Here is a 14,348-nt window from a genome sequence, read left to right on the forward strand (position 1 = left end):
TGTGTCAAATAAGGTTCAAATCGGTTCATAACCTGATATAGCTGCCATATAAACCTATCTGGGATCTTGACTTCTTGACCCCTAGAGGTCGCAATTATTATCCGATATGCCTGAAATTTTGTACGACGGATCCTCTCATGACCATCAACAAACGTGTTTATTATGGTCTGAATCGGTCTATAGCCCGATACAGATCCCATATAAATCGCTCTCTCTATTTAACTTCGTGAGCCCCAATGGGCGCAATTCTTATACGAATTGGCTGAAATTTTACACAGGTCTCCAACATATAATTTAATTGTGGTCCGAACCGGACCATATCTTGATATCGTTTTAATAGCAGAGCAACTCTTTTCTTATATCCTTTTTTGCCTAAGAAGAGATTCCGGGAAAAGAACTCGACAAATGCTATCCATGGTGGAGGGTATATAAGATTCGGCCCGGCCGAACTTAGCACGCTTTTACTTGTTTAATTTGGCCCAGATCGGTTCAGAGTTGGGTTTTAGGCCCATTAAAGCTACATTTTTTATCCGATTTTGCTGAAATTTGGGACAGTGAGTTGTGTTAGGCCAATCGACTTTCTTCCTCAATTTGGCTCCGATCGGTTTAGATTTGGATATAACTACCATATAGACCGATCTCTCGATTTAAGGTCTTCCGCTCATAAAAGTCGCATTTATTGTCCGATTTTGCCAAAATTTGGGATAGTGAGTTTTGTTAGGCCTTTCGACATCCTTTTTCATTTTGGCCCAGATCGGTCCAGAGTTGGGTTTTAGGCCCATAAAAGACTCATTTATTATCCGATTTTGCCGAAATTTGGTACAGTGATTTCTGTTAGGCCCCTCGATATCCTTCTTCAATATATCTCAGATCGGTTCAGATTTAGATATAGCTACCATATAGACCGATTTCTCGATTTAAGGTCTTCCGCTCATAAAAGGCGCATTTATTGTCCGATTTTGCCAAAATTTGGTACAGTGAGTTGGGTTAGGCCCTGCGAAATCCTTCTTCAATATAGCTCAGATCGGTTCTGATTTGGATATAGCTACCATATAGACCGATCTCTCGTTTGAAAGTCTTCCGCTCATAAAAGGCGCATTTATCGTCCGATTTTGCCAAAATTTGGGACAGTGAGTTGTGTTAGGCCTTTGGATATCTTTCTTCAATATGACTCCGATCGGTTCAGATTTCGATACAGCTGCCATATAGACCAATCTATCGATTAAAGGTTTTGGTCTCATAGAACGAAAATTGAGACAGTGAGTTCAGCTAAGCCCCTCAACATACTTCTGCATTATTTCACAGATCGGTCCGGATTTGGATATAGCTGCCATATAGACCGATCTCTCGATTTACGGTATTGGGCCCATAAAAAGCGCATTTATTGTCCGATATCGCCGAAATTTGGGACAGTGAGTTGTGTTGGGACCTTCGACATCTTTCTTCGATTAGGCAAAGATCAGTCCAGATTTGAAAATAGCTGCCATATACACGGATCTCTCTATTTAAGATTTTGGGCCCATAAAAGGCGCCTTCATTGTCCGATTTCGCCGAAATTTGGGATTTGGGTGAGTATAGTTAAGCCCCTCAACATATAACTGCAATATGGCCTAGATTGATCAAGATTTGCATATAGCTGCCATATAGATTTATAATCCGATTTTACTGAATTGTGACACAGTGCCTTATATAAGGCTTTTCAACATTTAGATCGGTTTATTTTTAGATATAGCTACTCAAAAGACCAATATTTTGTTATACACAATTAAACTATGACTTGTACTTATTAGTATTTGGTCCAAATCGGCACATTTTTCGATACAGCTGCTATGGGGCATGAGGTATGCATTTTTTACCGCATTTTGACGAAAGGTGGTTTACATATACACCCGCGGTGGTGGGTATCCGAAGTTCGGCCGGGCCTAACTTAACGCCTTTTTAACTGTTTTTTTTTTTTTAACATTTCTTAAATTTTTTCATAATTTTACGAACATATTCCAGCTCGAGATAATATTCAACAATTTCTATTCAAAAGCCTGCATTGTAAAGAACTTATAAAACTTAAGCAACTGTGTGCTGTTGCTGGCTAGTTGGTTCCTGACTTCTGATACTCCATGTATCTTCATCAATACTTTTGTCAAATTGTTTAAGGTGCTCTACATACGCAACGACTATTGAGTACGTTGTAGAGCACGCTTTTATTTTGAAACAAGGCTTAAAAAGTTCTATAAGTCTCCTTAGCACAGTAAGAGAGAAGAAAGCCTTACTTTCTACTATTCTGAAACAAACTAATCATCAATGCTAAGAACAAGAAACACATCAACATTGCCAAACTTTTTTATACCCTACACTACTACTGTGGTTCAGGGTATTGTTTTGTTATGCACTTGAACATTGATGGAACGTCACAGCAAAAGCACTGCTCAGGGCCAGTTTGTTAAATATGTCCATTTATGCTCTTTTATTTTATTACTTCTTAAGATTGTTGTTTTTTGCCCTTAAAAGGAAATCCACTTACGCTATTGTCGTATCTCCACTACCGGGCCTAGGGCGATGATGTTGCACTTGGGTCACCGCTTTCGATTTGTTCGATTTGCGCATGGTCATACGCCTTAGAAATTGCTGAAAGCCATTGCCACTGTTCGCCCTCTCCGATTCCTCCATCAACATTTTACTAGCATCCGGTTCGTCTTCACCACCCATGTCCTCAGCTCTTTCTTCAAATGTTGCTGGTGCCGAAATATTTTTGGCCAAAGGCGGATGTTTGTAATTTCCCGCAGAGGGTTGCCATGATTGTGTCTTTGAAGTACGTTGATCCTCAGTGCCATAGTTACTTAAATTGGTCATATAGCTGACAGCACTGCCACAGCTATCGGTTAGAAGACTTCTTCTTAGCTCTGTGGGAGTATTGCTAACGTTACTCATACGACTGGAGGTACGTGAGCTGGGTCTTTGTCCACGCAAAGTGCCTTCACCTGCTGTGCGTCGTCTTCTCCGCAAAGGAACATTTTCTATTTGACACTCATCCAGCGGCAAGGGGACATCATAGATGAGATGGCGAGAACTGTAATAACCGGAAGGAGAGCGGGATAGCTTAAAGCCGGAGCCACTGCCCATGGAGGAAGACTGGAATGGAAATTGGGAAAATTAATAAATCGTCATAGATGAGAAAAATGTCCTAAAATTTTTTACAAAAAGGGTGTACAAACTTTTATAAAAACAATAAATTTTGATGAAAATTTTTGACAAAAAAATTAAAAAAAAAATATTATTAAAAATTTAAAAAAAGAATATATTTAAAAAAAAAAATTAAAAAAAAAAAATTATAAAAACAAATTTTCACTCTGTTATTGGGTCAACCAGCTTACACCAATGCATTTCCATTTCTTGCTTCTATTTTAAAATAAAAGTCTCAGCAATTGTAGTATGCTAAATGTTTCATGGGCGGGCTTCAATGATCGCAATTTCGCCCTTTGCCAGAGGGCTCATCAGATTTTTATAAAAAAAATGTAACTTTTCATAAAAAGATTCTAAGAACTTTTTATAAAAAAAATTTACAAAATAAGTTTTAGAAAAGCGACACACAAACCAATATAGCAAAAAAAGGCACTTGCTGCCCTCTGTACGCTCTCTGGGCACAAATCACACTTTAGCAATGTAAAGATCTTAGCGCAGAAAAACAACTACCGGTGAAGATTCACTCTGGAGATGTTACACATCGTAGACAACGCTGCCGACAGAAGCAACACAAGCCAGACATTGAGTGCCGCGAAAAAATTAAGCGCCACACGGTTAACAAACACAGAAAAAGGAAAGCTTGTAACAATTGTATTTTTTTGTTTTTATTATTAGTCCTTGAGAACGGTCAGACGACGCACAGTGGGATGAAAAAAAAAAAGAAGTGGAAATAAATCTGCCATTTTGGAACGGGTAGAGACATCTTCATAAAATTTTACATGTTTATAGATGGGCCCAGAGGCCCATTGGTGGGCCTTAAAAGTTGGCCACCTAGGCCCTACAAAATTTTGTTCGGGCTGTCAAAAGCGAATTTATGGTCTGATTTTAAAAAAAAAATTTTAAAAGTCCTATCAAAAACACGCCTAAATGTGCGGGATACCTTCTAAAGTGTCCGAGAAATTTGACTAACAATTTTTTTTTTTTTTAAATTGTAATCTGATATCCAATTGTCGGACCAATTTTTTGGGGAACCATCCCAACCCCCAAAACACCCCTAAATGTGACATATTCAGCGACAATAGCAATATGGGACTCAAATGGAAGGTATTAGCGAGTAGAATATGAATCTGATATCCATATGTTGGATCACCTTTCTGAGGCTCCACCCCCTGCTAAAACACCTCCGAAACAGGACTTATTTACTGACCATTGCAATATGGGGCTCATATAAAAGGTATTTGAGTGTAGAATACGAATTTGACATCCAAATGTAGGACCAAGTGTTTGGGCGGGAGCGCTCCTCGCCAAAAACACCCCGCAAAGAGGACAAAATTACGACCTTAGCAATATGGTCTTTGGGAGTAAAGCACGAATCTGATATCAATATTCGGGAAAAAGGGTCTATGGGTCACTCCACGCCCACAATACCACCCAAATAGGACCTATTTGCAGACCATTGTAATATGGGGCACAAATAAGAGGTATTTTAGAGTAGAACACGAATCTGATATAAATTTTCAGTGCCAAGAGACTGAGTGGCCGCCCCAATCACCAAAACACTCCTCAAACCGGTCTTGTTTGTCGACTATGGAAATATGGGGCTCAAATGAAAGGTATTTGGGAGTTGACCACGAATCTGACCGACTGTCTAGGAGGCGTCCCACCCCCATAACAACCCCAAATAGGACATATTTGCTTACCATGACAATTTGGTTCTAAAGAGAGTGATATATTTGCTGAAATTTGCCGTTGGGGGTTCAAATGAAAGGTATTTGGTATATCGAAAACGAACTTGAAATCCAATTTTGAGCCCAATGACAATATGGGGTTCAAATAAATGATATTTGAGAGTAGAGCACGATGTTGATATGGAGGACCACTCCCCAAAAACACCCCCAAATCGGGGATATTTACCGATCATGTCAAGGTGGGACTCAAATGGAAGGTATTGGGGTGTAGAGCACGAAATTATTACCCTCTTACGGGACGAATTTTCTCTGGGTCTACCCCTTCCCCAAAACACCCAACAAACAGAAATTATTTACTGACCATCGCAATATGGGACTCAAATAAAGGTATTTGGGAGTAGTATACGAATCTGATATCAAAGGGTGGGGCCATGTATTTGGGGCATTGCCCCTTCCTCAAAAACAACCCCCAGTGAGTACAAATTTAACAACCAGTGAGTACAAATTTAACAACCATGGCTCAAATTTGAGCCATTTAAAATTACAAAACGAATTTCATAACTAATTCTGGGGCTATTTGTTTGGAGCACTCCTTATTCTATAAACTCTCCTTAAACCAATGGCAATATGGGGTTTAAATAAATGGAATTTAAGAGAAGAGCACGATGCTGGTTTTTTTTAGAACCAAGTGTCTGGGGACCATTTAAAAAAAAAATAACATTAAAAAAAAAAGGTAAAAACGAGCTAAGTTCGGCCGAGCCGAATCTTATATCCCTCCACCATGGATCGCATTTGTCGAGTTCTTTTCCCGGCATCTCTTCTTAGGCGAAAAAAGGATAAAAGAAAAGATTTGCTCTGCTATTAGAGCGATATCAAGATATGGTCCTGTTCGGACCACAATTAAATTATATGTTGGGGACCTGTGTAAAATGTCAGCCAATTCGAATAAGATTTGCGCCCTTTGGGGGCTCAAAAATAAATAGAGAGATCGATTTTTTATATGGAAGCTGTGTCAAGCTATAGACCGATTCAGATCACAATAAACACGTATGTTGATGGTCATGAGAGGATCCGTCGTACAAAATTTCAGGCAAATCGAATATTAATTGCGACCTCTAGAGGCTCAAGAAGTCAAGACCCAAGATCGGTTTATATGGCAGCTATATCAGGTTATGGACCGATTTAAACCATACTTGGTACAATTGTTAGATATCTTAACAAAACACGTCGTGCAAAATTTTATTCCAATCGGATAAGAATTGCGCCCTCTAGAGGCTCAAGAAGTCAAGACCCAAGATCAGTTTATATGCCAGCTATATCAGGTTATGGACCGATTTTAACCATACTTGGTACAATTGTTGGATAACAAAACACGTCGTGCAAAATTTCATTACAATCGGATGAGAATTGCGCCCTCTAGAAACTCAAGAAGTATAATCGGCAGATCGGTTTATATTGAAGCTAAATAGAGTTGTGAACCGATTTGGTCCATATTTGACGAAGTGGTTGATGGTACAACTAAAACTCTTCAAGCAAAATTTCAGCCAAATCGAATAATAATTGCGCCCTCTAGAGGCTCACGAAGTAAAGATCCGAGATCGGATTATATTCGAGCTATATCAGGTTATGAACGGATTTGAACCATACTTGGCAGAGTTGTTGAAAGTTGAAATAGAGGCTCATGAAGTCAAGATCCGATATCGGTTTATAAGACCGCTCTATCAGGTTAAAAACCGATTTGAAACATACTTAGCAAAGTTGTTGGAATTTAAAATAAAACGCATGATGCAATATTTCAGCCAAATCGGATATGAATTATGCCCTCTACTGGCTCAAGAATTCAAGATATGGTATCAATTTTTATGGGAGCTATATTAGGTTATGAACCGAATTAGACCATACTTCGCAGTGTGTGAAAAGTCACAATAAAACATTTTGTGCAAAATTTTAGCTAAATCGGATAAGAATTATGCCCTCTAGTCCCTCTAGTCCTCTACTCCTTCGAAGGTTAGCTTGCTTTCGACAGACAGACGGACGGACATGGCTAAATCGACTTAGAATGTCAAGACGATCAAGAAGATGCATACTTTGTTGGGTTTCAAATCAACACTTCGATGTGTTACAAACGGAATGATGAAATTAGTATATCCCCATTCTCTGGTGCAGGGTATAACAATCATAAAATTTTTTTAAAACATTTCCATTAAAAGCATGCATAAAAAATGTTTATGAAGAAAAATTTATGAAATTTTATTTAGAGTTTCTTTCTCTTCTCTTAAATTTAAAACATCTTCCCCTCATTCGGCCTCAACTTACTGCAGTCATCATACTGTATTGTTCATCATCCTCATCAGCATCCAATATATTTTCCGTTGAAGTTGCTTTCATTTCCGTTTCCGTATCAACAGCATCAGTTGAGTTCGCAGCAGCGCCTCCGCCATTCTCACAAACTCCACCAGCCGTGACAGTGGGTGCTGCCGCACGTTGCAAACCCAATTTTGCAACATTTTTAAATAATTTCCAACGTTCACGAGCTGTACGGCCTAAAGCGTTACTGTCGTTCGTGCTGAAAGCGACGCAGGGGGATACGAAAAAAAAAGAAACAAATGAAAAAACAAAAAAATAGAAAAATAAAATGCGAATTCAATAGTGCAGATATCTGAAACATCAATTGGGCCAACGAACATTCAACCGGATGGTGTTCATGTTCGTTCAATTTGTGAAAAGTTAATGGGTTTTGGGGTAAAGGGAATTCATTGTTGCTTTGTGGTGTAGAAGTTGTAACTTCATCATCAACAGAGTTACACCAAACATGCAGTACAGCAGGGTGGCCAAGGAGATGAAAAACTTTCTTTAAACTCTTAACAGAATAAATATTTTTGAAAAATTTCATCAAATATCCTTTAGGAAACATTTTTTTAAAAATTAAAAAATTTGCGAATTAACATTTCTGTAAATTTTTTTAAGATTTTTATTTTATGCAAAGTTTTTAAAAATTTTTTTTTTATGGAAAATTTTTAAATAATTTTTATATATGGAAAATTTTGCCAATTTTTTTTTAATTTTATATATGTGGAGAATTTTTAAAAATTATTTCTAAATGTTCAATATAAGGAAAATTTTTAAAATTTTATGAAAATTAACTCTTTTTGGACTATCTTGCGCCTTATCTGGCTACTATTTTCACAGCGAGCATAGAACTTGCATGTACTCCGAAATCCTGGCAGGAGGCAAGGGTGGTGTTTATACCCAAGCCCGGCTAGGTAAGTCATGCGACACCAAAGGCCTACAGAGCCATAAGCCTTACGTCCTTTCTACTCAAAACCATGGAACGTATATTGGATACCATGATAGGAAGTAGGTCATCCGTCGAACTGTTTAAATACAAACAGCATGTCTATGTCAAGGAAAGGTCGGTGGAGACTGCCCAGCAGGAATCCTTCGATGCCAAGACATACACATTGGCGGTTTGCAATGACGTCGAAGGGGCGTTTAACAATGTGCGGACCGACACATTGATCCAATCATTAGACCAGTACCTGGTGGATCGGGTCCTTTGAGACTGGATAAACCATATGGTAAGGAACAGGTGGATAAATTGACATAAATATAAGGAAGAAAGTGGAATAGGGCACGCCACAGATGGGCATTTTATCGCCACTGCTTTGGGTGACCACCATAAATGACCTATTACGGATGCTGACTGAGCGGGGATTTGAACCCATCTGCTATGCAGACGATGTTATAATACTTCTAAGGGGTAAGGATTCGAACCAGCTATGCAGAAGGGCCGAAAGGGTCTCACATATGGCATATGACTGGGCTAGACCCAGGGGTCTCAACGTTAACCCAGAGAAGACTGAAATATGCCTGTCCGCGAGGAAGACGAAGGTGGGCCAATTTGACGCACCACGTTTCCTCAATAAAACGATTTCGATATCTGACAAGGTCAAATACTTAGGAGTGATCTTGGATAGGAAACTTAATTGGAAGTGTATCATTCAGGAGCGTACTAAGAAGGCTCACAGAATTGGGCCTGAATCCGATTATAGTCCATTGGCTCTACAGAAGCATGATTAGACCAATACTAACATACGCGGAATGTGATTGAATACAGATTGAATGTGAGGCAGCTCTGCGGCTATGAGACTTAAGACGAAGCAGCTAATACCGTTTTAATCGATAGGAAACGTGGAAAGAATAGATGAAGTTTCCGAACGGATAGCTGAGACGACACTTGAGGTCGAGTGCGAGGCACTGCTGCCATCGACACAGACTTGGACTGACGGAACCCTAGTATTTCCATCTGGAAGATCATGTTACACGGACGGTCACTACGGTCCTGCAGGTAGAGATCCGGCCGATCACGGAATGTGTGAGGTGGTGTGGTACTAACGCGAGGACGTCGAGTGTAAACATCTTTACAGACAGTACGCGCACGAACAGTCTTGGAGTGTAAGAGGGAGATTAACGCCCTCTCTTAGGACGGCACAACCCGCATCGTTTGTGTGCCGGGCCATAACCGAGAAAGGGAGAATGAAAGGGCAGGCGATTTGACAACTAAACCACCTAGGTTAACCCAAAGCCTTTCGGGTCGACGCAGTCCGATTAGACGGCATGGGCGAACGGTCGGTAAGACGGCGAAAATCCTATGGGGTCATCCGGATCGTGAGAGGACAAGGCTATTACTGAAAGGAAATAAGATGGAGGTCAATACAGCTTTTGGTATCATAACGGGGCACATAGGACTATGAAAGGGCAGACAATCTAGCAGTGAAGGCCAGAGAATTGTCGTCGATAAACTTGGTTAACCCAAAGCCTTTCGGATCGACGCAGCCCGATTTAAGGGCATGGGCGACAAACGAAACGGTCGGTAGGACGGCGAAAATCCTATGGGGAGCTCCAGGTTGTAAGAAGGCGAGGTTATTACTGAAAGGAAGTAAGAAGGAGGTCAGTATAGCTAAATGCAAATTTTGCCCATGAACATTCCACTAAGGTACATGGGCAAACTTCTCACATATCAATGAGTGCAGTCCGATTCAAGTTTAAGCTCAATGATAAGGGGCCTCCTTTTTAAGGGGCCGCAGTGGGACAACTCTTTGGAGAGACGTTATACATGGCATAGTACCTCACAAATGTTGCCAGCATTAGGAGGGGAAAACCACAGCTGAAAAATTTTTCTGATGGTCTCACCAGGATTCGAACCCAGACGTTCAGCGTCATAGGCGGACATGGTAACCTCTGCGCTACGGTGGCCAGTATAGCTATTCGTGTCATAAGGGGACACGTAGGACTACGAGCTCCCTTATGGAAAATCGGTGCGGCAAGTGATAGCATGTGTAGGGCATGTGGGGAAGATGATGGGACGTTGCAGCATTTCCTATGTCATTGTCGGGCTTTCGCGGCTAACAGACACCGGTACTTAGATGGGGAAAAGATAACAGACATGAACCAACTAAGGAAAGTCGTATGGAAAACAATTAAGGCCCTTCGACATCCTTCTTCAATTTGGCCTAGTTCGGCGTAGATATGTATATAGCTGCCATATAGACCGATTTCTCGATTTAAGGTTTTGAGCCTATAAAAGGCCCATTTATTGTCCGATGTCGCCGAAATTTGGAAATTTAGGACAGTGAGTTAAGTTGGGACCCTCGATATCTTTTTGCGATATGGCATAGATCGGTGTAGATGTGAATACAGCTGCCATATAGACCGATCAATCGATTTAAGATTTTGGGCCCATAAAATACGCATTTATTGTCCGATGTCGCCGAAATTTGGAACAGTGAGTTAAGTTAGGCTCCCGACATCTTTCTGCGGTATGGTATAGATCGGTCCAGATTTGGATAAAGCTACCATATAGACCGAAGCCTCGATTTAAGGTTTTGGGTTCATAAAAAGCGTATTTATTGTCCAATGTCGACGAAATTTGGGACAGTGAGTTAAGTTATTCCCCCCGACATATATCTGCAGTTTGGCCTTGATCGATCAAGATTTGCATATAGCTGCCATTTAGACTGATCTCTTGATTAAAGGTTTTGGGCCCATAATAGGCGCATTTATTGTCCGATGTTGCCGAAATTTAGGACTGTGAGTTGCGCTAGGGTTTTCGACATCCTTCTTCAATTTGGCCTAGATCGGTCCAGATTTGGATATAGCTGCCATATAGACCGACCTCTCGATTAAAGGTTAAGGGTTCATAAAAAGCGTATTTATTGTCCAATGTCGTCGAAATTTGGGACAGTGAGTTATGTTAAGCCCCTTGATCTCCAATTTGGCCTTGATCGATCAAGATTTGCATATAGCTGCCATTTAGACTGATCTTTTGATTAAAGGTTTTGGGCCCATAATAGGCGCATTTATTATCCGATTTTGCCGAAATTTGGGTCTGTGATTTGCGCTACGGCCTTCGACATCCCTCTTCAATTCGGCCCAGATCGATCCATATTTGAATATAGCTGCCATATAGACCGATCTCTTGATTAATGGTATTGGGACCATAAAAGGCGCATTTATCGTTATTTGGGACTGTGAGTTGTGTTAGAGCCTTCGACATTCTTCTTCAATTTGGCTTAGATCGGTCCAGATTTGAATATAGCTGTCATTTAGACCGATCTCTTGATTAAAGGTTTGGCCCAGATCGGTCCAGATTTGGATTGACTTACGTTAGGCTTTCCAATTTCCGCTTCGTATATGGTTCAGATCGGTTTATATTTGGATTATGACAGAAGGTGGGTTACATATATACCCGAGGTGGTGGGTATCCAAAGTTCGGCCCGGCCGAACTTAACGCCTTTTTACTTGTATTTGTTGCAAGTTTTGGTTTTTAGTTTAATAGCTAATTTTGTCACAGTTTCCTTATTATGGGAGAATTCTGTCTAAATTTTATTTCTAGCAAAAATGTTTTCAAAATATGTTTTCCACAGGGAATATTTTTAGCCTAATATGGCAACATTGCAATAAAGTGGTATTCTCTAAACAATTGTGCATGCAGCCCCTCTGTGTCATTTGCTTCCGATTAGATTTGAGGCTTGTTAAACCTCCGTTGTAAATGCTCATCAACTTTTACAAAATACTTATTCAAACTAAAACCCAACTACCACTCCCTATTACCCCCTACAAAAACTGCTGTTCATGCATTCCATTGTACCCCTTATCGGCAAATATTTTCTGCCCTAAGTGTTCATGGATCCCCATTAAGAGGAAATTTCCCTATCAAATGGTGCTCATAAAGCTAATAACAACCCCTAGGAAGTAATTTTAGTCCTTCTCCACTTCTTCCTCCTCCTTCTTTTCCCTTTGCACTTACATTAGATTAAGGTATTTAGACTCACAATCATTAATTGATGCTGATAATGATGACAACCGACTACCTGCCGTACTAACTGACAGGTATTTAGTGACTTCACTTCCTTGTTTGTTTTTTGCTGAACTTTGACAAAATTTGATTCATGACATGATGACTTAATGAAAATCCGGGATATGATTTTATTTAGTCCTTCTGGCTACAACCCTTAATGCAGTTAAGGCATAGTTTAATCGAAATGACAGGATGCCAATAAAAGCATAAAGTTTGCCATTCCCCTTTTAAGAGGATTTATTTACAGTATTAGGCAGGAATAGATATTTAAAAAGGGATAACAAGAAAATTGCTGGTAGCAAAGGCTATTTAAAAAAATGGTATAGTCAAACACAAAGGATCATATTGGATTTTTTCTATAGGAAAGAAATGTTGACAAAAAAATTTGTATAGACGTGATTTTTTTACAAAGTTTTCTGTTGATGAGAAATTAATGTAATACTAATAAAATTTTTGATTTTTCTCCAAAAATTGTACATTAATAACATAGTTATCGATAAAAAAAAATCATTTAGTTATCGATTAAGCGAAAACATATTTAACAATAAAATGATAAGAAAGTCATCGTCTTCTAATAAGTTATCGATAAAACAATAACAAAGTTATCGATATAACAATAAAAAAAAACTTTATTGATACAACGATAGCAAAGTTATCGATATGAAAAGGCCAAATTTAATTATGAAACGTTGAAAAAATGATCATTCTATCGATTACTTAGTTATCGATAATCTATAATATAGTAATTGATATAACGGTATAACGAGACATATTCCTAGCTAAAACGGCATCATTCTTATGGATAAAACGCTTATTGAGTGCTTTTAATTTAAAATTTTTTAATTCAATTTGAAATTTTCATATAGCATTGTTATCACAGTTCTCAGCTAATCGAAAACATAGTTATTTATTAATCGATGACAAAGCTTTCAATAAATCAACAACGTAGTCATCGATTAATTTGTAACAGAGATATCGATATAAGTAGAACAGTCTTATCGATAAAATGATAACATAATTATGGATAAAAGTATAACAGTATTATCGATAAAATTATAGCATAAATATCGATAAAATTATAACAAGTTATCGACAGAAGTATAACAGTGATATCGATAAAAGTGTAACTGTGTTATCGATGAAGGTATAACTGTGTTATCGATAAAAGTGTAACTGTGTTATCGATGAAGGTATAATAGTGTTATCGATAAAAGTATAACATTATTATCGATAAAATATAACAAATTTATCGATAAAAGTATAACAGTGATATCGTTACAAGTATGACAGTATTATCCATAAAAGTATAACAGTCCCATCGATAAAACGATAACAAAGTTATCGATAAAACGTTAACAAAGTTATCGATAAAACGATAACAAAGTTATCGATAAAACAATAACAAAGTTATCTATAAAACGATAGCAAAATTATCGACAAAACAATTACATAGTTATCGATAAAACAATTACATAGTAATCGATAAAACGATATAACAGTAATCGATAAGACGATAATAAAGTTATCGTAAAAACGATAGAACTGCTATTGAGTGTAATTTTACAGTTTGTATCTTAATTTTGAGATATCGATATAATTGTAATGGAATAAATGTTAATCCTGTTAATTTTTTTTACCGTATTGGGCAATTTAAAACGACATTTCTTAAAATATTTCTTGAACTTATTTGTTTCAAATAACTAACAAAATACTGTCTACATAATTTAAAATTCTTCAACTTACTTATTTTGTTGTTCTTTTTCGTTGGTTCTGGCAATTATCGAATTCCATTTGGCGATTATCTGTGGATGAGTGGCTGCGATGTCTTTGTAGCTGCCGGACGCTTGCAGGCAGCCATTCTTCATTACTATTATCTGGCATGAGGATGAAAGAAGACAAAAAAAAATGATCATAAAATGACCAATAAGAAGTAGAAAAAATACCATAACTTAAATTGAAATTTTCATCAAACAAATTAGAAAAGCAAGGAGAAAAGAAGGAAACGTAAATGTCAATAATTGAATAGAAAGTTTCATTGTAATTTTCCACACAAAAATGTCAATGATAAATGTTACGCAGCTTGTAACATTGGCAGACATTCGAAGATTAAAAAATTATGATTA

At 38.3% G+C, this 14,348-nt stretch overlaps 1 protein-coding gene across 1 annotated transcript in view; it reads right to left on the minus strand.

The window, feature by feature from the left end:
- LOC106088208 (ATP-binding cassette sub-family C member Sur) overlaps positions 1–14,348 on the minus strand; it is a 189,799-nt gene that overhangs the window by 64,390 nt on the left and 111,061 nt on the right. The window contains exons 14-16 of the mRNA XM_059365738.1: positions 13,969–14,099; positions 7,182–7,431; positions 2,519–3,126 (exon numbers count right to left, since the gene is read on the minus strand). Coding sequence (XP_059221721.1) covers positions 2,519–3,126; positions 7,182–7,431; positions 13,969–14,099 — 989 coding nt within the window. The remainder of the gene's footprint in view (positions 1–2,518; positions 3,127–7,181; positions 7,432–13,968; positions 14,100–14,348) is intronic.

This window comes from Stomoxys calcitrans, chromosome 3 (genome assembly GCF_963082655.1).
Source record: "Stomoxys calcitrans chromosome 3, idStoCalc2.1, whole genome shotgun sequence".
NCBI lineage: Eukaryota > Metazoa > Arthropoda > Insecta > Diptera > Muscidae > Stomoxys > Stomoxys calcitrans.